Genomic DNA, 24,098 nt, shown 5'->3' with positions numbered 1-24,098 from the left:
TTTGACTTTTTATTTACTCGTGCACTCAACCAACCACCAACCCACCCGTATGGGATAATAAGTTACGAATCTATAATCTGGAGACTTCCATTTTGGTCCTGACTCAACTAGGTGCTAACTGTGTAACCTCAGGCAACTCACTTAACCTCTCCGGTCCTCAATTTCTCATGTGAACAATAAGGACTTGGGATTTGTGACCTTTAAGTACCTTTCCAGGTATAAAATACTCTAATTCATTTTCTATTTTTTTAATGCCACAGTGGCAGCATGCCTATTATTGTACATAGTGAAGTTGAAATAACCATTTAAGGACAAAATAGGACCTGTAAATGTGAACACTCAAATCAGAAGCTTCTGGACAAAGAAGACAAATGCTAAAGGCTATTTAAAAATCTGAATTATCCTTGTATAAAAATCTAAGTCACATCATTAATGTCCTTAGCTTTCCCATCAAGGAATCGTAGCCAAAGTTTGGTCTAGAAACATTGAACATTTCACCTATTACTTCTCCTTTAAATTGTCTAAAATTTGATTACTGTGTATGGTTTGTTAATTGGTTCAAGTGATAGCAGATGGAGAAAGATAGAAGATAAAGAAAGCTGTATGGAGAAGAAAGTGAAGACAAGATGGGGCTGGGAGATACAGACACATGGGTAGGGTCTAAGGCCCAGAGGTTTCAATGAAGATCAAGAGATCAGAGAATGGGATAATAATCAAAGATTGCAGAAGTGGAGCTGATCCAGGTGGCCACAGGAGCCAGGAAGTGGAAGTGAGCACCTAAGGTTGAGTAGAGGAGGGGCTGATGGAGTTTAGGAGATCAAGGAATTGAGACGCCAGCAAGTTTGAGGTTATTCATGTGTACAGTGAAGATACTCAAGATGATGCCAGGACATGGCACACAGGGTCTTGCAATAAATGAAGAAGTTGGTAGACAGCAAAAACAAGAAAGAACTAACAAATATACCCCCCAAAAGCATAAATCTAGGCTGCAGCCACTGCAAACTTGGCAAACATATCTCAGGCTATACAGGATTAGGATATTTTTAACTTTTTATTTTGAAGCACTTTCAAACATCTGGAAAAATGATAAGAATAGTACAATTGTTAATATTTTGTCACGTATGACATTGAAATTCTTGAAGAGTACAAGCCAGTTATTTAAAATATCCCTCAATTTGGATCTGGTCTATTTCCTTGTGATTAGATTCAGGTTATATATTTTGGCAGGAATAAGTGATAGGTCTTTCTTAAGTGCATTACATCAGGAGGCATATAATGTTAATTTGTCTCATTATTGGTGATGTGAATTTAGATCACTTGGTTAAGGTGGTGTCCACCTAAAATTCAATACTGTAGAGGTATTTTCTTTATCTTTATAATAGTAAACAATTTGCAGGAACACACTTTGGGACTGTGTACATATTCGTTCTCTGAATCATCCACTGATGATTTTTGCCTAAATCAACTATTTCTATGGTGGCTGCAAAATAGCAAATTTTAACTCACTCCTTCTATACTTATTAGGATTAGAGTATTTAAATGTCCCATTTAAAGCCCTCTTTTATTCAACAGGGCAATGGAACAACACAAAGATTACATAAAGCCATTTTATAGAAGTTTCTATAAGAACTGGGATCCTCGGCTCTACCACAGTTTAAGAAAATGTGAAGTTTTATTTATACAATATCAAAATAATAGGCTAAATCAGTAAAGTCAGGAGAACAGTTTACAAGTAACTGTGACACCTCTGCCATATAATTTCTACTAATTTCCTAAAAGAATCATTATTGCGAAGATACCAATTTTTAAAAACTATTATATTCTTAAGTATGTAAGAAGTTTAGCTATATAAAAACATAACTCTCATTCTAAATTATTAAAACATTTTCTCATAGGAAATATGTTTTATTAAGAATTCGATAATGACCTTTAATCCTCGCTCAGGAAAAAAAATTAAATGTCTTGACTGTAATTCTGTTTTATGTCTCCTTTGTTAGTAATTACTAATCTGACTTATATTGTCATACTCATTCATCCAAGGTCAAATACAAATAGCATTAAGTTTTTGTCTTATGCATAGCTGCTAAAAAGATAATGAAATATAAAGCCATAATCGTGTAAGAAAAGCATTCTGATTACAGGAAAATAACTAGCAGTTGGAGCTGAGGTATTGTCCTTTCTTACACTGAGTTGAAATGTGTGCTTCTGTAACAGGATTTTCTAACAATTAGGCTCCTACTATAAAGCTGGCTTTTTTGTGAATTGTCTAGTGAGGGCTGAAAGCTAGTAAAAAGCATTTAAATGGTGGAGGTGGGACATCATATCCTTTCAGCAGTACTTCCTACCTTCTAAAAGCTCATGATTCTAGAGTGGATATCTGAATAGTCCCTGTCAGAGTCTCATTATACCTGAAATTTCTAAAGCAGAGGTGGACTAATGACACAGTAAATAAAGAAAAAGATGAAGATGCATTTAATTGGTGTAAAGAATAAAAAGACTGTGTGGGTTTTTTTGTTTGCCTGTTTCATGCAGGCAATAAATGTAGTACCAATCCCATGTAAATCTCAAAGCCAATCCATTTATCACATCAAAAAGTGAATAACTGTCTATGGCCATGCCACCCTGAACACGCCCAATCTTGTCTGATCTCAGAAGCTAAGCAGGGTTGAGTCTGGTTAGTACTTGGATGGGAGACCACCTAGGAATACCAAGTGCTGTAGGTGATTAAAAAAAAAAGTGAATAATTAACTAAAAATTATTATTGAGAGGGATAATTTCAGATGAAGAAAGTGGTTTCTTTTTACAAAGAAAAGTGCTTCTTTAAAATTATTTCCATTTGATGCTAACAAACCAGGAACTATAGTATATGATGTGGGATGAAAATAAAGATTTGACAGTTTTGACATACTGAACACTATAAAACATTGTTGAAAGAAATTAAAGATGACCTAAATAAATGGAAAGACATCCCATGTTCCTGGATCAGATGATTTAATTGTTAAGATGGCAATCTTCCCAAATTGATCTATAGTTTCAACGCAATTCCCATCAACATTCTAGCTGGCTTCCTTTGAGAAATTGACAAATTGGCCCTATTCATATGGAAATGTAAAGGACCCAGAAAGCCAAAACAATCTTGAGAAAGAGAAACAAAGTTGAAGGACTCATACTCCAATTTCAAAAAGTTCTACAAGAGCTACCGTAATCAAGTCAATGTGTACTGGCATAGGGACAGACATTTAGATCAATGGAATAGAATTAAGAGTCCAGAAATAAACCCTCACATTCGTGGTCAACTGATTTTTTTTTCAAATGCCTACAGCACCTGTATTCCAAGGTGGTCTCCTATCCAAGTACTAACCAGGCCTGACCCTGCTTAGCTTCCAAGATCAGATGAGATCAGGCATGTTCAGGTTGGCATGGTCATAGATTTTTGACAAGAGTGCCAAGACCATTCAAGAGGGAAAGAATCGTCTTTTCAACAAATGGTACTGGGACAACTGGATATCCACACAAAGAATAAACTTGTACCCCTACCTCATACCATACAGGAAAATCAACTCAAAATGGATAAAAGCCTAAATGTAAGAGCCAAAAATGTAAAACTTAATACAAAACTATAAAATGTTTTCTCAGAAGAAAACATAAATATAAATAATCTTGGATTTAACTATGGATTCTTAGATATGATACCCAAAGCACAAGCAACCAAAGAAAAAATAAATGAGACTTCACCAAAATTAAAAACCTTTCTGTTTCAAAGGACATCTTCAAGAAAGTGATAAGATGACCTATGAATGAAAGAAAATATTCGCAAGTCATATATTTGATAAGGAACTTCTAACTAGAATATATAAAGAATTTTTACAACAAAATAATATAAAAATAAATAACTCAATTACAATATGGACAAATGATCTGAATGACATTTCTCTGAAGAAGAATTATAAATGGCCAATAAACACATGAAAAGATGCTCAACATCATTAGCCATAGGGGAAATGCAAACGAAAACCCTAATGAAATACCACTTCATACCCACTAGGATGGGTATAATCAAAACCAGGGGTCCCTAACCTCCAGGCCACAGACTGGTGCTAGTCAGTGGCCTGTTAAGAACCGGGCCGCCTAGCAGGAGGTGAGTGACAGGCAAGCAAGCAGAGCTTCATCTGTACTTGCAGCTACTCCCCAGCTCTAGCATCATTGCCTCAGCTCCACCTCAGATCATCAGGCATTAGATTCTCATAGGAGCACTGGTCCCTGGTGCCAAAGAGGTTAGGGACTGCTGATCAAAAGGACAGACAATAACAAGTGTTGTCAAGGATGTAGAGAAATTGGAACCATCACATATTGTTAGTGGGAATATAGAATGAAAAAAACAGTTTGGAAGTTTTGCAAAATGTTAAAGATTGAGCTACCAGCAATTCTACTCCTAGGTATATACCCAAGAGAACTGAAAACATGTTGAACACAACAACATGAATGTTCATAGAAGCATTGTTCACAATACTAAAAAAGTAGAAACAACCCAAATGTCCATAAATTGATGAATAGATGAATACAATGTGGCATATCCATACAATGGAATATTATTCAGCAATAAAAAGGAACAAAATTCTGATTCGTGCTACATGGATGAACTTCAAAATCATCATGCTAAGTGAAAAAAGTCAGACACAAAAGACTCTATATTGTTGGATTACATTTATATGAAATGTCCAGAATAGCCCGAATCTATAGAGACAGAAAGTGGATTAGTGATTGCCTGGAGCTGAGAAGGTAAGGGGGCTGGGGTGACTGCTAATGGGTTTCTGGTGGGGGGGATGAAAATGTTCTAAAATTGAATGTAGTGATGGTTGTACAGTTCTGTGAATATACTAAAAACCACTGAATTATATACTTTAAACTGGTGAATTATATAGGATGTGAATTATATCACAATAATGCTGCTATTTTTAAAAAGTGATCCAGGAAAATAGTTTGGTATTTCCTCAAAAAGTTAAACATAGAATTACTATATGACCCTGCATTTCCACTCTAGATACATACCCCAAAGAACTGAAAATAGGGACTTAAACAAATAAACATACACTCACGTTCATAGAGCACTATTCACAGTAGCCAAAAAGGTGGGAACAACCCAAATGTCCACCAACAGATGAGTGGATAAACAAAAGTGGTATACATATACAATGGAATATTATTCAGCCTTAAAAAGTAATAAAGTACTGATACATGCTACAACATGGATGAACCTCAAAAATATGCTAAGTGAAAGAAGCCAGACACAAAAGCCAGACACAGAAGCCAATCACATCGTGCATTATTCCATTTATATGACATGTCCAGAACAGATAAATTCATAGAGAACAGGTATAGATTGGTGGTTGCTAGGGGCTGGGGGATGAGGGAAATCAAGAGAAACTGCTTAGTGGATAAGGAGTTTTACTTTGAAGTGTTGGAAATATTATGGAAGTAGATAGAAGTGGTTACACAACACTGTGAATATATCAAATGCCACCGAATTATCCTTTATAAAATGGTTAATTTTACATTTAGTGAATTTCCCCTCAAATTTGAGGGGAAATTCACTAAATGTAAAATTAACCATTTTATAAAGGATAATTTGAAAGAAAAAGCAATCCAAAAATCTAAGATATTTCCATTTAAATGCAACATTTTAAAAGTTGAAAAGTGACTTCAAAAAGAAAGAAATTACTTTTACAAGTTGGGCTTGGCTTTTTTTTTTTGTAATCTAAGAAATTTGGCTAAATTTAAAGTACTCTGGGTAATCTTAGACATAAAAAGATATTCTCTTCACTGTCTTATAATAAATTATTACTATGAAATTAGTTCAGTTGCAGCTTTTGAAAGATTTATTTCATGATGTGCTTACAGATCTGAAAGAGTTGGAGCACCTCCCGAGTCCCTGCTGTCAGAGATTAGCTTGCTAACTCACCAGCACAAGTCAGCTAAGAGCAAGAACAGTATTTGATTCCCAAAGGAAAATTCACACTAATTAGTATGAAACACTCTGCATCCTAAACTCTCCATATTAAGCCTTAGTAAACTCCCAAAACCAAGATTTGGAATGGAAATTGGGGGAAATTATCTATATAACCTAGATAACAAAGGAATGGAGTTTAAGAGCAAATCATTCACATAACTGTCTCAGCTTGTTTTTAATTTAATTTGCTTGTGGAGACTATGTCCCTTAAACACTCAAGTGAGTTTCAACTAGATTCTAACAGTTATGAGAAAGAACCTCAGTTCAAAATAAAGGAAATATTTAAGCCTCTAATTATATGGGGGTAGTAAGGGGCATGTCATCTATTTAGAAACACACTATGGGAGAAGCAGCTGATCTAGTGTTTCCCAAATTCTACCTAGAATATTCTAAAACCATGAGGCAAATCTCATGAAGTTCTGTGTTGAATAGCTATAAAAAATAATCTGATGACTGAGTTATAAAATCTAATAAAAATTCAACGATGCTACTAAATGTTACAGTTATGAATATAGCTATTTATAAGCATACTAAATAAACAGATACAAATTTATAGAGTCTTGCTTGTTCCCTGCCACTGAGTTTTAAATTGTGATTTTATATTGGTTCACTTCCAACTGAAATCAAATCAAACAAAATATCTCTTAGATAATACTTTATGGTACATAACAAATTAAAAACTACATCTTCCTAAAGGAAGCTTCCAATATTATACCAATATTTAGCCTTCAGTTCAAGTGATGATTGCCTTGTGCAATATCACACAGGGCATCTCCAGAATCAACCGTGTGAGTAAATGAGAAAGGCGGAGAGGTAACCAGGCTCACTCTTCCCTTTTCATTCAGGAAGACAGGCACATTCCTAGCACTCACCATTCTCAGATCTCTTGGTTTTCCTTGAAGATGAAGTATTACAGCCCATGTCTTCTAGATTGTGTGTGTTCACGAGTCAATTTCTCATTCCAAAACAGCGTGAACAGTGCCTCTCTTTATGCTGTGGGGAATCACTCCTAGCTGAACCACTTCATAGATCCTGATGGGGAAGACACAGGAGGGAGAGAGGAAAGCACGTTAACAAGGTATCTAAGGGCTGCTCGGCAGGATTCATTTTATGCTTCTTCTCAACTGCTGCTCATCATGTGATGTGGAAAGTAAGTGATCAGACATAATCTAACCCTGGTTTATTTTCCACAACACAGCAACAGCAACAGAGCAGCTACAGATTACTTTTCTGTTGCACGTAAATTGTATTTTCTTTGTGTCTCGGTCAGATCACGGAATGCAGAAAATAAAGCATTAAAAATGAAAAGAAATGGAAATGTAAGAGCGTACAATTTTCTAACTCAAATATAGAGAATGGGATATGACTGACATAATTTTATGGTTTGGGTTTTCAACTCAAAATAATTAAATCTATCTGGGCTTTGAAAAACACAAATTGGAGACTATGAGACAAAAACAACATATTTAGACAACTATGCCAAAATTCAAATCAAAGTGAGTTCTTTGACAATATTTCTCAGAATCAGCTGGGGCACTTGTTTTAAAAAAAAGGAGGCTCCATGCCCCCTGACTAAGGCATCACAATCCGTAGGAGTCCCTTTTTAAGCAAGCTCTTCAGGTTTTTTCTTTTTAAGTAAACCACTATTTAATTTTTTTTTTTTATGGTGACATAGGTTAATGAAATCCAGTAAGTTTCAGCTGTACACTTTAATAATAAGGCATATATATATTTACACTGTCTGTTCACCTCTCATAGTTAGATTTCTTTCTATCACCACATATTTGACCCCCTTTACCCTGTCTACCTCCCCCCATATTCCCCTCCGCCTCTCCTCTGGTAACCACTAGTCTATTGTCCATGTCCATGAGTCTCTGTTTGTTTGTCCTGTTCATTTGTTGCTTTTAGGTTTATATCCCACATATAAGTGATATCATGTGATTTTCAACTTTTTCTGTTCTCCAGGTATTTTTGAGACCCCGCCAAGTCTGCTAGCTCACCAGCCCTTCCAAAGAGTGACATGAAACTGCTACACTGATCTTCCACAATCACTCTCTGGGAGTTTGCAACAAAATTCCTTTCCTCAAGGTTTTTTTGGGTGATGTTTCTGAAGGGGACCACAAGTTTTGCTTTTGGGGATATTGATTGTTAAGCCGGTAATTAAGGAACAAAAGACTCAGAAATACCCTCTGACCCTCCCCTCTCTCCTAAGAGATTCAGATGGAAAACACCTGCTCCAGGAAGGGAATCTTTGCATAACCACCCTAGACAGGAAGACTTCAGCAGGAGCCTGTGTACTAGACCCCTGTATATCCCACTGTTTCTGGGTTGCCTAGCAAAAATTTACCTGCCGTGTATTTTCCCCTCTTCCTCAACTACCTGTAAATTGCCTACTTCCTTTGAAATCTCAGACCCCTACCCCTCTTTCTCCTTTATTCAAAATGACATACATACTCAATTTTATTCGAAATGACATACATACTCAATTTTAACTCACTGTCTTTGGGATTTTCATGCTTATGTCAATTCCCCACACACATGTATTAAAATTTGATTTTTCTCCTATTAATCTGTCTCTGTTAATTTGATTATCGGCCCAGCTAGAACCTAGAAGGTGGGAGTAAAAGTATTCTTTTTAACCTCCACATTTTCTTCGTTTTGTGATGCTCCAAACCATCCTGATCTAATATATCTGCATTTCCAGATAGGTACAGTCAGAGAACAACTGATCCGGGACCCTACAGGGCATGTCTATTTTCCCATTAGCACTACACTAAAAGCTTTGAAATTTCAACTCAACTTAAAAAAGGGAGAAATTCAAATGAGCAAAATATTTGAATTATGGAAATAGTTTTAAAACAGTAACCTTAATAAACAGATATTCTGATCTGACCTAGGACTGATTCTTTTATGTATCGAATTAATTAACCCTCCTAAACTTTGGGTTATTTGCAAATTTGGTAGGCATTTCTTTCATATCTTTATTATCTACATAATGGATATAAAATATTAATAAGGTCAGCTCCCGGGGCAACACAAACCCCTGTGGCATTCCACTCCAAACCATTCTCGAGGATTACCACAGATCCATTACATTCACACCCTCTGAGCACATTTGTGCAGTTAGGTGGTAAATTCACCCATCATAGCTATCATCTCATTTATCTATGAGATGTACTTTATTTTGCTAAATATTTTGCTAAATATTTCAATGAAATTAGGGTATATACTTTGACACCTTGACATTCCAGTCTATCCCAACAGCAGAAGAAGAGTGGAAGAGAAAAGGGAGGGAGGATGGAAGAAAGGAAGGAAGAAAATCAGTTTGGGATGATTTTTAATAACAGAATCATTGAAGTTTAAAGGTGGGAGAGACCTTTAAAATTACCTAGAATTTACACAAAATACAAGGAAGTTATGCAACTTGCCTAGACAAATTGATTGTCAAGCTTTGTTGCATATTAGCATCACCTGGGAGCTTTTAAAACTCCCAATGCTCAGACAGCACTTCATTAAATCAGAATCTCTGGGGGCTCAACAAATAGTGAAGACTGAGTCCCATCCCCAGAGATTCTGATGAAATTGATATTGGGTGGGGTCGGGCATCAGGATTTTTTAAAGCTCCCCAGATGATTCTAACATGCAGTAAAGTTTGACAATCTCTAATAGAGATAATGTTCTAGCAAACCCATGGTGACGCCTAGTGAGCATCACATTTTCCTCTAAATGCTTTGAATCCATCTGTTTGGAGCAAAATTTTTCCAGAGGTCATGTCAGGCTCATATGGCTGTGGCTTTTGGCATCTGCTCTTTTCTCTTCTTTGAAATTGGGGCACTATTTACACATTGCCTTCTCTTCATACTCAGGAATTTCTCCAAGGGTATCTGCAGTGCCTATGAGAACACATCTGCTAGAGCCTTCGTCAGGCTTCGAAGCACTTCATCTAGTCCTGCTGACTTTCTTCAAGCACCTAGATTAGTGCTCTCCAGCATGAGTCTCACCAGACTTCCCAGAGGAGGGAATTCAAATATGCGGACTCCCAGGCTTCACCGCCAGTACTGGATTCAAGCAGTCTTGGGGGCCTTGGGAATCTGAATTTAAGGGCACCCTTTGGGGGATTGGATGCAGGCACTAGCTGTCTTCCTTAGGCTTCACTTCCATCATTATGCTATTTTTTCTACCCCTTTTTATGAATACATAAGAGCTGGGCATTGAGTAGGCAACAAACACTGATTCAACAATAAAGTGATACATTTCAATCTTGATTTTTTTCCCAGAAAAATAAATAAATAAAGCTATATCTCTTCAAAAGCATCTGGTTCTCAACCCCCCTCAGTTAATTTATTATACAACAAACAAGAGTCCATATAAAAGATTCGCTGCAAACTAAAAAGCACCAGACTTGAGTATATTTCTGCTAGACTCTAAGCTCCCTGGATATTTTTCTTTCTAAACACTACTTGAATCTCTGGTACCTGGACAGTGCCTTTCACAGAGCAGGTTTGATAAATGCTGAATGACTGAATGAATGAATATTTCTAAGCCAGAGTCCTTTAAAAAATTAATACCCAAAAATCATTATTAGTCCATCATTTTGTGCACAGATGCAGGCTCTTTGATTATAAATCTTTTATTAAACCAGAAAATGGGTAGTACTTATGCATCCATTTTTAAAGAAAATGTTAAGATCATGATGACAAGAAATGAGAATCGTTCCAGTGTTCTTTGGTTATTAGAAAAAAAAAATTGCTATTAGAATTTTTATATATAAAATAATAATTATTAAGCAAGTTATTTCGAAACTGTTTTTCTCCCTCAAGTAACAAGATAAAAAAGAAAAGAAAAAGAAGAGTGTCAGCTCATTTTCATTCTTACCAAAACAAGAGCTGTTAAGGCCAGGTGCCACTTACTACTCCCACACACTGCCCAACCTAGACTGTCATCACCCGCTTAAACACAGAGAGGGAAATAAGTTTTTAAACAGTGTATATGCCTTTGAGGACATCTCTGGCTGGCTGCAAAGCTGATAAAAATGATTTGGAGATTTTCCATTATTTGGGAAAACTTAAGCTTCTTTCATTTCCTGCCCTCTGTCAGCATTAGAAATGCATTTAGTGTGCTAAAGAAGTCTCTGAAGAAATGGTTCTCTCTGAGGCCTGAAAGGCTAAAAAGGCGAGGGGTTTCTGCAGCATTCAGGAAGACCCAAGGATGCCATAGTCACTGACATGAACTACCGAAAAGGTGGTTCTTGACACGAAAAACACAGCTTGAAACTGTCCCTACCAATATATACATATATTCGGAAGATTTTAAGGCATAAACATAAAATAGTGACTCATCATTGGCACTCACTTATAATTCACAAAAGGAAAGGTTTCTAAGGCTTCTGCTAAAAGGTTTTGACTGTGCGCGTGTGGAAGTGGGGTGAGGGGGGAGAACTGGAGGGTGAACGTGTTTGATGTCTCTCAGTTCTTTTCATCCTAACCACTTTTCATTTCCCGAGGTGAAAATACAAGGGAAGAACAAAAGATGGCCCTTGGAGCCAAGCTAACCTCAGCTACCAAACACCCTCCAAGCACAGCCGAGTCTCCCCAAGTTGCTCTAATTCATTATTTTATTTCAAAGTGCATCTCTATTAACTCCCACACCTTGGTTCAGCTACCTTGACCTCGATTCCACCTTTGGCATTCTAGATGTGAATAGGGTGGTTTCTCATGCTAGAAATTCAGCTTTTCCTAGAGAAAATTCTGCTTTTATGAGAAATTCTTGCCCTAGCTCTGGCCCTAGGGAATCCAAATCTAGAACCCATAGTCATTCAGCTGGTAACACACCCCTGCCCCCAAAAGTGGGAGTTAGGTAGGCAGGTCTGATTCTTCCTCCTTGGACTGTGTAGACATGAGCATGGAAGACAGATACCTCTTCGGGCTCACCCTGCTGCATTACCTCTGGTATTCCTCGAAACAGGGGTCTATAGCCTGATGTCTGTGGCCAAAATGAGACAGGACATCACTTGTAAAATTCTTAATCTTTTAGCAAGAAATGAAATGGGACATCTCTTGTAGTGTTAATCTGAATTTTCAATAAAACTAGTTTTCTTCCCTCCTTTCTTTGGAAAAAGGCTCCCTCCCTCAAATCCTGATAATTGCCCTGGTGACTCAGATCCTCTGGCTATTGATAAGGGTCATCAGCCCATTATTAAGCAGAAATTGTGTTAAACCAGGCAGGGCCCTTAGAGTCTGAGGTGGGGAGGGGACTTTAAGCCAAAGGTCTTTCTTTTTACTCTTTAAGAAATATATTAACCAAGCCCGTTACCCTTTATTCACTTAATAGGCAAATCAATAATAGAAATGAATAGATGTATGATTTAAATAACAAGTTTGTATTTTCTTTTCCTTGTCTAGGGACTGAGGCGGCACTTCAGCAGGAAACCCAAGACCCCACCCTGACTGAGGCAGGAAGGGAAAGAGCTCCATGAAACCCCTGTAGGCAGGGACTACGGCCATTCTCAGCAGGAATCAGATACGGAAGAAGAGACCTCCCATCCCTCAACATCCATACCAATAATAAGGGGGTTCATGGCTCTTAGAAAAGAGGTAGGCAGGAAAGTTAGGGAGTATCCGGTCTCCCTGCAAAGACAATGAGGTCATCCTATCCTAGAAGGGGTCCGCCCTAATCCGCCTACAATTAAGCAAGCCAGAAGGCATTTTTTAACTCAAAGAAACCAGTTGGCAGAGATTTAGGTACCAGTTTAAGCCAGTCACTGGCACCTGCGCAATGAAGACCCCAACAACCTTCAACTCACCTGAGTCTCATTATGTCATCATTATAATATGATGCTATGCCCTGAAGTTCATTAATATCATTATAACAGACTGAATTCTGGGAACGAACATGCGCAGAAGGCAAAATGATGACTCACTGAGTCCTGTCAATCTTAGTTGTCAATCAAGGAAGCCCACTCCTCTAAGAAAAGTAATCACCCACAGCTAAAAGGGATAAAAACTCTGAAGTCTTTGTTACCAGGCCTTTTTGAGCCACGCTTCTCTTGTTCAAGGTTCGCTTCCACGTCTGGAAGTGTACTTTCCTTTCTAATAAAACTTTTCTTTCCTACTGTATTTCGGTCTCTTGCTCAATTCTTTGTTCGAGACATCAAGAACTTGTTCAACGCGCCAGGAGAGGATCCCACTCTCTGGTAACATAAATATAACTAAGGAGCATAGAGTGGGGTAGAGGAGTCCCTGGCAGGTCATGCTAGAGAGGCCCCTTCCACCATTACCATTCCGGTAAACAATGTAGCATCTGTTTGTCTGGGGTCCAAATGAATAAGGAAGCTCTGTTAAGACTGATCAGGTGATTCTTCCTGGGTCTCATTAGATGGAAGGATAAGAAAAGGGAGGAAACTATACTGACCACCAGCAAGTGTCTCAGGGTATCTGTTGTTACATCAGACAGGATTGTGATCAGGAGGCAGCCTGACCTGACGCCAGGTTTTCCAAAGCGTGTTTGCGGAAGAGTAGTGCTATGTGGTTCATAATTCTAGGAACAATGCAAACAAGGTCCCACCATCAAATAAGTTCAGAAGTAGGATTTCACAGGAACTGCAGAATTCCACAGAGCCTCCAATACGTCCATGTGCATTGCGAATCTCTAAGAAAGAGCCTAGAGCATCCGCCATTTCCCAAACAGCCTAGCAGGGGACCCTTTTGAGGGAAAGCATCTCAAAAACATCTATTGTTCCTAACTGCCTAATGCTGGTCCCAGTGGAGCCTGCGTTTTAGAAGTCAGCAAACCAGAGTCTAAGCTAGTCATTATATCCTCTACACTTCAGTTTTCTCCCAAGGACTAATGTGAGGATGAGGCAAGAGAACTAAAGTGTTAAATCAAGCCACATTCAGAAATTGCAAAATGCCATTAGCTCTGCAGCCAGACCAGGAGGACACCTGCTGAACAAAGGAAGATTTCTGCTTGGGCTTGCTAACAACCCATTTCCCCACACCATGAAGGGAAAACAGGAAAACAATCTTTAAGTGGTGCCCTACACAAAATAAAATAGTTCATTCCCTATGGTTAAAACCATGGGGAATCTATGAATTAAAGGCAGCAACTGCCAGCAGGCCTTTGATGCTACATAATCTTACCTTTTCACAGTACATACTCTTATCTTTCCTCACTGTATGTCCATATCGAAGGTAAACAAAGTCTTTAAACTGTAACTCACAGGAACTAAAGAATGATAAATAAACTGAATCCCCCATACACTTGGGGTCTCTCTCACTGTCCTGTCTCTCTCTATTGTCTCTGGCCCTCTAAGTCTCTCAGGCTCTCTCACCCCTTCTCTAATAAACTTCCCCTCTGACTCTAACTTTGGTGTGTGTTGGAATTCTCTCTACACTCTCCATCAAAACACCCTCTTCTCTCAGTGCAGGGCTTGGTCTCTACTCACTCGGGGGAATTTGCCCTGTCCTGCGTCAACTAGGAATAATATTACGTATCTTACAGACTTGTACTGAGGAATAATGAGGAGCTCGGTGGTGGAAAAATCTAACTTGAACAAAGAGCAATTCTTCTTAGCTGATGAGTGAGGAGTGCCACGCATAGGTGGGTACCCCCTGTGGCAGAAGCATTGAAATGAAACCAGTGTTTGCTCAAATATTCCTTCCGAATGCGTTGTCTGGGACCTTGCAGACATTAAGTCCCTTGGGTGTCTATAAGTGCTGGGATAACCACAGATCCACAAGAAATGGGCTCTTTTCCCCTGAGAGCGCTAAGATCTGAAAGAACACTATTATATCAGTAATAATAATAACTATAATCATCACTGCTTATTAAAGGACTACTAGTTACCCAGCACAGTGGGTGCTTTATATTGCTATTATTCCACTTAATCTTCACAGCAACCTTCAAGGTGGTATCATCACTCTCATATTACAGGTGAAGAAATTGAGACTCAGAAATTTAAACATTGTACTCCATGACACAGCTGATCAGTGGCAGAACCAAAGACCCACTCTGTTTAATCATTAAAGAACAAAAATGTCTGTCCACTAAAAGTTTAGCTGTGCCTTGATTTCAGGATTCAATCTGATCAATCTACGTAAGCACAAAGTCACTAAAGAGAATTCTTGAACATTGCAGGAAATTCTGTTTCCCCTTCTTACAGATAGATGGAAACTCTGTGGTTTTCTTCAATAACAAGAGGCCAAGGGAGCTAAAGTAAGACTTCTGAACGTGAACTTGTACGGTGGGGTTTGGGGAATACCCCACGAAGGGCCTAGAAGAGTTTCTCAAAGTGTCTCTTTCCCCATTTTTTAGCTCACCCAAGTGACCACAGAGTTTTTTTTCAAATACCACATTCATTTGAAACAGGCCACAATCCTCAGGTTGCAAAGTCATCTGTACATCTTTTTAAGATGATGGCAAGTGATTTGCATCAGCATCTTTGAGAAAAATAATTCCAAGATATTGCAAAGTAATAAAATTAACTCCAAGGAGTATACATTCCCTGTTCCATTGCTACACAATATATGTTTATGATGTAGACTTCTGCTTCCCCAAAATACCTAAAAACAAACAAACATATTACCTGTTTCTTTTGCTTGGCCAGTGGAGAGGTTTTTCCTCACTTCAGATGTTTAAAAAGAAACAAAAAGGAGAAAAAACCTTCTCTATGAAAAATGCTGAGGTCTGAAAGAAAAGAAGTAGAATTCCAGCTCTGTCTGAAGCACCTCCCTCTATATACACACACACTACACATCTCACATCTCTGCAGCTCTCTGCAGGGCAAGCTCTGGCTTAAATAAATCAAGAAATAAACACACACCCACACACACGAAGAAATAACTCAAACAGGCCACGGCTGCTTTGCCTTTCAGCCTGGAAGGCGAACCCAGAGCCGCAGATACCAGAGAGGCTGAGCTGGCCAGGGAGCCGCAGCTGTCTGCCCCAACCCTGCCCTGTTCTGGACTAGGAGATAAAAGGGATGTGCTCAAGTAATGGGCTGCGATCACATGACTGCTTCCAAGGGGACCAGGCTCCGTACAGGCTGGACCAGGCCTCTGTTTGCATACATAATCTGCATCAGTACAAAGCATAAAAGAGAATTTTGGTAAATAAGGGCAGAAAAGCACTCAATGGCTGACTCTTTAAGTCAACCAAGGATGATTTTTAGGAAATATTACAGTAACCTGGGTATGATTAAGAGAAGGAAGTGGGAACACGAAACGGTCCTCCTTAGGACTTGAAAAAGCGTGGGTTTAAGGGAGCAGCCACTGGGTGCTGAGCTGCAAATTTATTTATGACATTTTTATTCCTCTAGCTATTAGCTGCTTATTGGAGAACCCATCTGTGAAAGGGAGATTCACCTCCCTCCATCAGCAGAAAGGAAAAGGAAAGTTGGCCCGTAATTCTGCTGAGTTTGAGAAGGAAGAGGAAGAAGACACATTTGAAAATTCAAAGTGCCGATGTCAGTACTGGATGCCACCAGCCATAGTTCTGCTGTCTTTTGAGGCAATCCAGGGGTGATCTTGTTCCCAGAATCTCACGCTGTCTGCCGCTGCACTGACAGCAATTTTCCTCCCAAACTCTCCCTAGCTGGTTACACAGCAAGGTCTTAGCCTACTGGCCTTAGGCAACAAGAGCTAGGATTTAAAGGACTCCAGCCATAATCATTTCATAACCCCACCCAAACTGCTCTTTAGCCTATTCCTTTCTGCAATTGAGCGCCACAGGAGATCCAGTAAAGTGGTTACCTAGCTTGCTATTTAATCTAATGGAGTCACTTTAAAAATAACTGGAAAGGCAGCTCTGGGCTTCTGCACTCCTATTAGCACATTAAATATTACCAGAGGACCTTATTATATGGCAATGCAACCTTACAGATTTCCATAGCAGGGACTCCAAGACTAAGACCTAATGGGGCTGCCATACATATTGTAAATGATAGCATAATTACCCAGGCTTCCAAAAAAATAGTGGACAATGTCACTATATGGCTGCATTTCCGGCCAAATGCCTATTCAATCCACAGTGATTAAATGATGGCTACATCTAGATACAGTTGGTCAAATGTCACCTCCTCTGTGTGAAGACTTTCCTGAATCACCAAAGAGGAGTTAGTCACTGTCTTCTGGCACTCAAAGCCATGTGTGTGTCCAATTATAGAACTTCCCAGAGCGCACTGTAATTTGTCCTTTTACATGTGAAATCCATAAGGGGAAGGATTCATTTCATTCCTCTTGGCATTCTTAGCACCAAATGTATAAGAGGTACTCACCAAATACTTGTTTAATCACAGAAAGAAAGAAAGGAGAGAAAGAACTTATGATTTAGTGGTTATTTAAATGGCCAAATTCTGGACCATGAATTGGATTGGCTATGCCCTTTATGTGATTTGTCTAAAACTTAGAATTTGCTTAAAATGAAGAACTTCACCATATTTTTCCATTGTACAAACAACACTAAAATGCTACTGTGAGCACCACAAAGAGTCCTATAGCCAGCCTCCAACTGTTAAATGAATAAGTATTGGTGTATGTGAATAAATCGCAATAATAATAATATTTATTAAGCACTTACTATTTTCTAGACACTTGTTAATTTTACATGTGTTAATCTTATTTAATTCACACACCATCCTATGAGGTATATACTATTATTATCCCTATTTACACATTAGGAACTATAACCCAAAGTCAAATAGGAAATGAGTAACCGAACTGGGATTTGAACCCAGGCACTTGCCTTTAGAATCCCTACTTATAATCATTATACTATACTGCCTCAGCACCTTGTATGTTTGCAAAATGAAGGTTCCAACCTCTATTCAGATATTCTCTGGCTTTCTTCCAGCTGAGCAGAGATGTGTTCTCCTCTCCTGAAAACAATAATAATAGTAATGAGTAAAGTAATGTTAACAGTTCCAAACTCACTCATTAACAGATTATACCCCTAATAGTCAAGGTGAGTCAATTTATCTCTCAATGGGCACATCATCATAAGAAAATAGCCAATAAGAAAGATGAGAGCTCAATTACCCCCTCCCAGAAGAAGCCATAGCAATATCAAAACATCCTTAACTAAGATGCCTTTTGCTCTTCCATTCAACACATTTTTATTAAGTGGCAGGCACTGTGCTAAGGGACAGGGACATAAATGGTGAAGAAAATGGACATGGTTAGGTGAAGCGAACACATAGGTAAATCAGATATTGAAATAAAAAGGCAAATTAAAATCCGTCTCCCTTATTGGAACATAATAAGCTCCAGGTACCTAAAACAGTGCCAGGCACATAATATTTATTACATGAATAAGTGAAAGCAGTACCGTATGATATAATCTCTAACAGGACAGATAGGGGGCACCAAAAAAAGCCCCATCCCAGAAAGGGGGATGAGGGAAGGCTCTCTAGAAGAAGCGATGCCTGGGCTCCGGCCTGGCCATTGAGCAGCCAGAGTTAGGAGTTAGCCAGAGGAAAAGAGGTGAGGGAGAGAAGAGGGTATTCTTATACACATGTATATCTTACAGAACTTAACAAAGACGTGAAATGGGAGAGATGAAGATCAGAATGAACTGTGGTCATAATTATAATGCTGCAATTAGACTTTCTAATTGGGTAGAGAAAGGCATCTGTCAGCTATAATTGAAAAAGGGCAGCTTCTCTACCTCTGCAGGCAAGACTTACTCTTTCTTGGCTGTGTCTCTTCTTCCCTCACTTCCCCACTCCTCTACTGGGTTTGCCTTCACTTTCTTGCTCTCAAATGCTTGTCTAAGGGTCTGCTTCTGAGGCAACCCAAACCAGGACCTTGGTTAGTCTATGGTAGTAGCAAACTATAGAAAGATGAGGGATGGAGAAGGCTGGTTACCTCACAAGGGAAGGATTGGGCATTGCAGGCAAACCTGTCCTATTTCACAAGCTTCCTGGAGCTAGCCACAGTTCCATTTTCTACCAAGGAAAAGTAATTCCAATGGGCAGCTCCTGTTATTGGTCATGACACATACTGGGGAATGTGCTAGAATCTAGGCAAAGCAGATAGATTTGGGAGTAGACAGAAAACAACGATGTGTGTAGGTCTGTTTGGCAGTGAGTACTTAAGATGTTTGTCCACTCATAGTACACTCATGCCTCAATGCCCAATAGCACCAAAGAGGGGTAGCTTGGACAGGGCTAGCCCTTCAGCTAGCCTTCTGGAGCTGGGGCCAGTGGTAAGCAATCACACCCTATCCCAGCTTCCTAGCACCTGAGAGTCTCTAAATTGAGGTACCTGCCCATAGCAGAAGCACAGAAGATCTGTTGGAGAGTAGAAAGCAAAACATTAGAATTCATTTTTTAATCTATTTTTTAATTTTTTGAATTTTCTATTTTTATGTATATTTGGTAATGTACATAATATGTGAGTTCAACAGTATTAGTAGTGATAAGTATATATACTGTATTAGGGGTTCATGATCAAAAACATTCAAAAACTCTTGATTTAAAGAGCCTGCTCCCTTTCGAAGACAAGGAAGAAATACCAAGCAATTTTACATTTAAATAAAGAAGAAAGGGTCACACTTATTACCAGGGAAGAATTCTGAGTAATGAAAAAACACACTAAGTAGGAGAAAAGAGAGGCCAGATTTGGCAAGTTATTAAAATAAATCAAAGCTGGGTTATGAGTCACTCTTAGGTAGAAGAAATTCATAAAAGCCAGTGCTCACAAGGTGTGTCTGTTCACAAGGGGTCACCTGGTCAGCAGCCACAATGACAGGCTGAAACAGCTGTCATGTGTTGAATTTTCTAAGTTCAGCTTTGAAAAGGCTCCATCTTGGATACAAAAATTGGGCTTTCCAGGGTTGTAATTTAACAAATAGAAGATTAGTATGTATCGGAATTTAAATTTTGACCACTGCTTAACCCTAGCTTGGTCCTAGATGGCTTGAGTTTTTTTTTTTTTTAATCTCCTTAAATTAACTCTGAATGTTTATAAATCAAATCAAAAAGCTTCATAGAGGGTTCCAGTCTGGGTAAGATGGAACAAGTACACTCTACTCACTCTTCCATGTCTCTCCCATAGAAAAAAAACATTATAACACTTGGACAGAATCCATGAAGTGGCTGTTTGAGGACTGTGGCAGGCCAACTCCAAGATGGCACCCAATGATCCCCTCTTCTTGGTATCCATGCCCTTGTGAAATCCTTCCCCTTCCATGTGAGCTAGACCTAACCACCTGTTTCTAATCAGAAGAATATGGCAAAGGTGCTGGGATGTCACTTCTGCGACTAGGTTATAAAATATTGTGACTTTCTGTCTTGCTAGCACTCTATTGCCTTTGCTACTTAAGTGCTTTTGACGAAATAAGTTGCCATGTTGGAGAGGCCCACATGGCACAGGACTGGAGAAAGTCTCTGGCCAAAAGCCAGCAAGGAACTGAGGCCCTCAGTCAAACAGACCCCAAGGAACTGAATCCTGCCAACATGCCTGCCGCATAAGCTTGTAAGCAGATTCTTCCCCAGTTAAGCCTTAAGATGACTGCAGCCCAGCCAACACCATGACGGGTGCAGCTTGTGAGAGATCCTAAAATAGCAGACCCATGTAAGCCACGCCCAGATTCCTGAGCCACAGAAGCTATGAGATCATAACTTTCTGTTTTAAGTCTCTAAGTTTATGGGTAATTTGTTACACAGCCATAAATAAGTAACACAAGGACTCTGAAAAGTAAATAGCAGAAGCGGGGTTGAGAAGATCAGAGATTAAAGTACCACCAAAACTGGTGGTGAGTTGACTATTTTTTTCCCTCCAGTTCCTCCAAACTGGATTTGAGGAAGCAGAAATTCAAATTAAACCCACAATGAGAATAATACTACACACCTATTAGAATGGTTAAAAAGAATACCAATAATACTCAGTGCAGGCTACAATGTAGAGCAACTAGAACTCTCACATTTTTCTGGTGGGAATGCAAAATGATACAGCCGCTCTGCAAAATAGTTTGGTAGTTTCTTATAAAGTTGATGATACATTTACCATGTGACACAGCGATCCTACTCCTGGGTATTTACTCTAGAAAAATGAAACCTTATATTCACACAAAAACCTGTATAAACAGGTTCATATAGTCAAATACTAAAAATAGCCAGATGTCTTTCAATGGGTGAATAAATATACAAACTGTGGGACACCCATCCAATGGAATGCTACTGAGCGTTAAAAAGGAACATACTATTGATGCAGACAACTTGGATGAATCTCAGAGGATTATGCTGAGTGAAAGAAGCCAGACTTAAAAGGTTGTGTATATTTATATGAGATTTTCAAAAAGGAAAAACTGTAGTGATGGAAAACTGACCAGTAGTTGCCAGGGATGATGGGTGGGGGAGGATGTGACTATAAAGGGATAGCTGAGGGAGTTTTGGGGGGTGATATTTTGTATCTTAATTATGGTAGAGGTTGCACTCATCTACCCATGTGTCCAAATTCACAGAAGTGTACAAGTCAATTTTACCGCACATTAATTTAAAAATAAATTTTTAAAAAGCTTCACAGAGCTGGCTCTGGTTTACTGCCTTTGGGTCTGCAGATTTTAAAGTCTCCATGGGCTAACTTTGACTGCCAAGGGCCGTCCTAAATCACAGCTAGAAGCAATGACATCTGCTGTAAATGACAAGCACTAAGGAAAACACTTGCCTTTCCTTTACTTTTAGCTCTTGATCCATGGGTAAAACTCAAAGAACAGAGCTCCCAGGCAGAAAACACACCCCATCCATTCTTTACTCAACAGATACTGAGTGTGTTCCATCTATCAGGCAGGGGTACAAAGATGAATGAGCTCTGATTCATTTCCTTGTCAGGTGCATAGTGTAATGCGGGCTATGGGCCTGTCCACAAATAATTTCAAAACAGGAGGTGTAGGTCCAGAGTTATCTGCCCCATAGTATTATTGGAGTCCAGAAGTAGATCAGCTGGACCAAGGCAAGTCAGGAAATGTTTCATAGAGGATAAAAGGTGGGAAAGGCATCCCAGAGAACATTGGAATATGTTATATTTGAATAGTGTTTCCTGAGACTGGGGGATAGAGGGTGTATAGAGCAGAGGATGGGGAAGTGAACCTGGGGAGGTAGGTTGGTGCCAACTATGATCATTCTTGTACGTCATAACAAAAAATTCCAACTTCGACCCATCAGTTGGGGATTGCAATTTCAAATGCTTACATGAGCCAGGGCAGATAATATAAATGAATAAATCAGCCTGGGTGGAAAAACGATGGGACATTTATAGAGTTTTTATCTAACTGAGGCAGCTGCTACTTATTGGTAGCTCCCTCTTAGGCTGCCATTCAGAAATTCCAGCCCAGTGTTGCTCAATGTAATTTTTCAAGAGAAGTTGAACATATTTTTATGTAAAATCTCTCTATTTTTAAATGTGAGTATATTTCTGCAAACTTAAGATGCCATCGATTACAAGTTGCATCATTAATTTATGTACCAATAAGAAAGAAGAAACGCAACCATCAAACTATGACATTCCATCAACTTTAAGACACATTCCAATATCAGAGGTGCTGAAATGTGAAAAAAATGTGCATCTTAGAATCAATGAAATATAATAATTCTCGTTTTCTCAAAACACTGTGTAAACTCCATGGATTCAGTGTAAGGCTGCCAGACTGCAAACTCTGGGTGAAGGGGAGCCTGAGAGTAATCTGATTGGATTCAAGTTTTAGGGAGATCACCCTTAGAGTTGGATGGTGACAAACTGGGAAAAAATCAGCCATAGGAAAACCAGTGAAGAAGCTCCTGCCACAATCCAGGAGATAGATATAAGTGCAGAATTAAAGCCCAGTAATGGAGGTGGAGAGGAGGGGCAAATGTGAAAGCCTTTTAGGTAATAAACCCCACAGGTCCCACACAGGGCATAGGGAGCAAGAGAGATGGAGGCATTAAGAATGATTCCGAGGCTTCTAGTCTAGAATAATAGGTGGATTCATTACTTACTTAACACTACTTACTGGGTGTCTACCATGTGTCAGGCACTATGCTGGGTGCTGGGTACAACAGCAGACAACAGACACGGTCCCTGCCCTCTTGTAATTTACAGTCTAGTGGGTGATGCTATTAATTGCAGAAGAGTATTAACAGGTACAGGGGTAGGACACAAGAGGGACAAATGTGTTTACGGTGGAGAAAAATAATGAATTGCAATGTCCCATAGGCAGTAGAAGCCTGCATTTAGGGCACAGGAAATAAATCAGGTCTGCAGATTCTGATTAAAGAGGTCAGCAGGGTACCAATAACAGCTGAAGCAATTAGAGAAGATAAAATAGCCAGGGAGAGTTTGTAGAGTAAGAAGGTAATAGGGGCAAAAGCAGAGCCCTGGGGACTAGAGACATTTAAAGGGAATGAGAAGAAGGAAAGAGCAAACAAAGGATCTTAAAAATGAAAAAATCAGGAAAGGAAGAGGCCCAGAAGAGAGAGGTGTCTGTAAACCAAGGGATACAGGTATTATCACATAATCCAACATACCTTCATCTATAATTACCGTATAGAAATAATTTACCTTGGCAATGTACAATTCAGATTTTCAGAGTTATGTGTGCTTTGTATGAATTCCAAATCTGCTTATCAGGACTGCTTCTTGGTTAGAGAGTTGTGATATTTTTAAATATTGCCACAATCTGTTCCTTTAGCTTCTATGTGCTTATGTTGTGCATGTATCTCAGTTTGACATCTAGCATGAGTCAATGGCAGGGCGATGTAATTCCTTCTTATTTTCCTTCTGCAGAAGCTGTAATATGCCATTCCAAGACAAAAGTAAAAGAAAGAATATACATTTATGCAACTCCTCCTCATATCAAAACACTGGGAATTGGGCAAAACTGATCTAAGCACAGATGGTGCCGTCCCCTTAAAAGACCACCATGAGGTTCTTGACCCAGAGCTCCCTATCAGGTGAGCCTATGATGTGGCGAGATATTCTGATCCTGTGGACTTGTTCAGAAAGGCCCTTCATTTTATAGGAAAGAAATCCAGGCCCAGAGATTCATCACTTATTTAACACTACTTACTGGGTGGCACCCTAACGTCAGTTGTACGACTTGGCCGATACTCTTTCCATTA

At 39.1% G+C, this 24,098-nt stretch overlaps 1 protein-coding gene and 2 pseudogenes across 11 annotated transcripts in view; 1 reads left to right on the top strand and 2 right to left on the bottom strand.

The window, feature by feature from the left end:
- The window catches only part of PPEF1 (protein phosphatase with EF-hand domain 1), a 110,096-nt gene that overhangs the window by 72,354 nt on the left and 13,644 nt on the right, over window positions 1–24,098 (bottom strand). For 4 of the 11 annotated variants that reach the window (XM_023532321.1, XM_023532324.1, XM_023532323.1 and 1 more), the window contains 2 exons: window positions 17,793–17,879; window positions 6,880–7,039 (listed from right to left, as the gene is read on the bottom strand). In XM_023532321.1, the coding sequence (XP_023388089.1) occupies window positions 6,880–6,928 (49 nt within the window). In that variant the 5' untranslated portion in view covers window positions 6,929–7,039; window positions 17,793–17,879. Of the gene's footprint in view, window positions 1–6,879; window positions 7,040–15,590; window positions 15,692–16,958; window positions 16,989–17,792; window positions 17,880–23,538; window positions 23,778–24,098 lie in introns of those variants that run through there. The other 7 variants (XM_023532328.1, XM_011363003.2, XM_023532325.1 and 4 more) reach the window with 7 other exon arrangements.
- On the top strand, window positions 2,605–2,723 carry LOC111741735 (annotated as a pseudogene).
- LOC111741749 lies at window positions 3,314–3,431 on the bottom strand (annotated as a pseudogene).

This window comes from Pteropus vampyrus, unplaced genomic scaffold, assembly GCF_000151845.1.
Source record: "Pteropus vampyrus isolate Shadow unplaced genomic scaffold, Pvam_2.0 Scaffold81, whole genome shotgun sequence".
Taxonomy (NCBI): domain Eukaryota; kingdom Metazoa; phylum Chordata; class Mammalia; order Chiroptera; family Pteropodidae; genus Pteropus; species Pteropus vampyrus.
Note: the sequence above shows the minus strand (reverse complement) of the source record. Positions and strands in the feature narration are given on the sequence as shown.